The sequence below is a fragment of the Plasmodium gallinaceum genome, assembly GCF_900005855.1.
Source record: "Plasmodium gallinaceum strain 8A genome assembly, contig: PGAL8A_v1_60, whole genome shotgun sequence".
Lineage (NCBI taxonomy): Eukaryota > Apicomplexa > Aconoidasida > Haemosporida > Plasmodiidae > Plasmodium > Plasmodium gallinaceum.
This window is the reverse complement of record NW_021628219.1, coordinates 263,874-267,103: the sequence shown is the minus strand read 5'-3', so window position 1 is coordinate 267,103 and position 3,230 is coordinate 263,874. Positions and strand designations below refer to the sequence as shown.

Below are 3,230 nucleotides of genomic sequence, written 5' to 3'. Positions count from 1 at the left end.
TTTTTTTTTTTTTTTTTTTTTTTTTTTTTTTTTTTTGTAATAGTTTTTAAGAAATTTATTTAATATTCATTTAATACTTTAAAATGGTTTTTATAATTTTCTTTTTTAAATGTTTTATTTGGATTTCATTTTAAACGTATCTTTAAAAATTTATATATTACATTGGATTTTTTACATACTCAAAAAGAAATAAAAAAAAAAAAAAATTTTTAATATATTTTTTAAGAACATAATTTATAAATTTTTCTAGTAAAATTTTTTAGTAGTATACTAAAAAATAGACAAAATAGGAATTAAAAAATTGTATAACAAAATATAAATGTGGTTTTTTTTTTTTTTTTAATATATACATATTTTCCTTAAAAAAAAAAAAAATTTAATTTCTTAAAATAAGTTATTTTGTTTCATTTTTTTATTTGTTATTTCAAAATAGTTCACAGACATATAATTTTTTTTTTTTTTTTTTTTTTCTTAAATGTTTATGTACATATGTATATATATATAAATATAAATTAAAAAAAAAAAAATAAAAGAATAATATTTTTCTGTGAATAAAATATGATGATTTTGATATAATTTAAGTTTTCTTTCCATGATTAAAATATTGTTCTTTCGTGATAACATTGTAATTATATATATTTTGATCACTTAACCAAACATATGTCCCTATATAATTACTATATAAACTATTCTTATGAGAATATATATTAATTTCCCATTCGGTAGGGAAAATAGCTCTTAATTCTTTGTATAATCTATGCTTAAAATTTTTAAATTTTGTTGATCCACCAGATATGTAAATTTGTGAAACAAAATACTTTTGAATTTCCTTTGGTAACAATGATATACATCTATATATTAATTCAACAATACTACAATGCTCTAAATTAATATCTTGTGGGTTAAATAAAACTTCCGGTATACCTATTCTTTCATTTGTTAAATTAATGACATCCTCTTTTTTTTTAGAACCTTTTACATTGAATTCATTTATAATAGATTCATCTTCTTTAAAATTAGAAAATTCTTGCTTATAATCATAATCGGATTCTAAATGAATACAATCATTAGTGCAATTTTTTTTCAGTGTATCAAAAACTTCATTTATTTCATGCTTCGTCGCATTATTATAATCAATTAATTTATATTTATAAGATAAATGTGGTTCTACTTTTTTACTTTTTCTTATTTTTTTATGTTTTTCTTTTTCATTTTCTTCATTTTCATCAAATATTTCTTTATTTTCATTTTTTAAGTTAAATATGTCCACACATTTTCTTTTTTCTTCATCCCTTAATTTTTCATTGCTATCCTGATTAAAAGACTTGTTAAAATTATTATTTATGCTAAAACAATTTTCATATGTGCTACCATTATTATCTTTTACATTCAATATATTGTCACTTTGATCTATTAAATCATTATTTTTATTGTTTTTTTTTTTTTGCAACTTTTCATACATATCATAGCTTTTATTATTTACTGTATTACTGTTTTCATTTTCATAACTCATTAAAACTTTGTTATTATTTTTAATATAATTCATGTTATCTTCTTTTTTAAGATCATTATTATTGTTATCTTCATTTAAATATTCAAAACATTTTGTCTTTTGTTCTCCTTTATCAATATTTTTTACATTATTATTCTTTTCTTGATCTATTTCTCTTATTAACATCTCATTTCTCATATTGAGTTTATCTTTGATTTTTTGTTTTTTTATTTCTTCTAATCGTTTCTTTTCATTTTCTAAATCCTTTACATAATCTAACGATACATAACATGCTCTCTCTTTAATATTTTCTACTAATAATTCGTTATGTTCTAAATTAATGTGTTTATAAGAAAGTGTATTTTTTAAATAAGTATTTAAAATTGAGGCTGAAACTTTTGTTCTTAAAATTGCATATTCAATAAGTTTATATTCAATATACGGCAATATATATGTATGAGAATAACCAACATCAATATATAAAGCACACGGATTTCGTAAAGATAAATTATAATTACCATTTAAAATATTGCTATAAAAATTATTTATATAACTGCTATTATAATGTTCTTTAAATGTATTTATGTCTTTAAAATTCTTATCATAATAACTTTTACATAAATCAATTTTTTCTGGTAACAAAAAATTCGGGTCTTGATTTAAGAAATTATTTCCTATATAATTATTATTATATAGCGTACTTACAATGTTATTACTATTAAAGAAATAATCACTTTCTGTATTATTTAAATCTGCATATGGATTATTATTATCATAATTCAGGTTAAAAAAGGAATTAAAATAGTATTCTTGCCAATTTTCTCCATGATACATTTTACTCATGTAAATTTTATAGGTGTATTTATTATAGCATTCTATATTTTTTATAAAAATATGTTTATTTGTTAAGACATTCGTGTCATCATATCCTTCTTCTACATTTTTAATTGACTTGTCTCTCTCATAAAAATTATCATCATTCTCACCATTTTGAACTTTTTTATTCATATCACTTAGTTCCACTTCCATATCTTCATCTATATTTTTTTCTCTAGTACTTTTTAATGAGTTACTATAAGAAATGTTCTCCTTTATGCTATTTTTTGAGTTACTCTGTTTTTTTAAATTCATTTTACCCTTTTCTCCTTTTCTTTTTTTTTTTGTAAAATAATTTTTTTTTATTAAAAACGAATCATTATTAAAAACAGGAGGGTTCAAAATGTCATACTGTCCTAAATTTAAACCGATAAATGAAAATGGTAGCATTGTTTGAGAAGAGACAATAACAATTTGCTCAAAATTAAAATATTCAAAAAGCAATTCAATAACACCTTGTCTTATATATGCTGGTGTTAAATAAGATTCGGTAACACAAATAGCCATGTCGTTTATTTTATTGCCAACTGTTTGCTTACATGCAAATATTTTCTCCCATATTTTGGTTTGCATTTCTAAATCTAATAATAAGCCATCCACATGAGGTCTATGACAAAAGTATTCACATATACTATAGCAGCTATCACTTATATGAAAAATATTTTTTTTTCTTATTTGACCTACGCAATTAGGTACAATGAATTTTGGTTCTATATCTTCAAACAAGGTATCATCTATTTGAGAATAACTCGGAAGTATCCCACCTTTTATTAAGCCTCCTCCATTATCTAATATTATTTTCGGTATGTCTATATTAATAGGTGCTGACATATTCAATTTTTTTTTTTTTTTTTTTTTTTTT

The 3,230-nt window shown here is 20.7% G+C and overlaps 1 protein-coding gene across 1 annotated transcript; it reads right to left on the bottom strand.

Moving 5' to 3' along the window:
- Positions 1-577: 577 nt before the first annotated feature.
- Positions 578-3,199, bottom strand: ARP6 (actin-related protein, putative; the record flags this gene model as incomplete). Its single annotated transcript, XM_028670721.1, has 1 exon — positions 578-3,199. The coding sequence occupies one exon, from the start codon at positions 3,197-3,199 to the stop codon at positions 578-580; it is 2,622 nt and encodes an 873-aa protein (XP_028525943.1).
- Between the last annotated feature and the right edge of the window lie 31 nt (positions 3,200-3,230).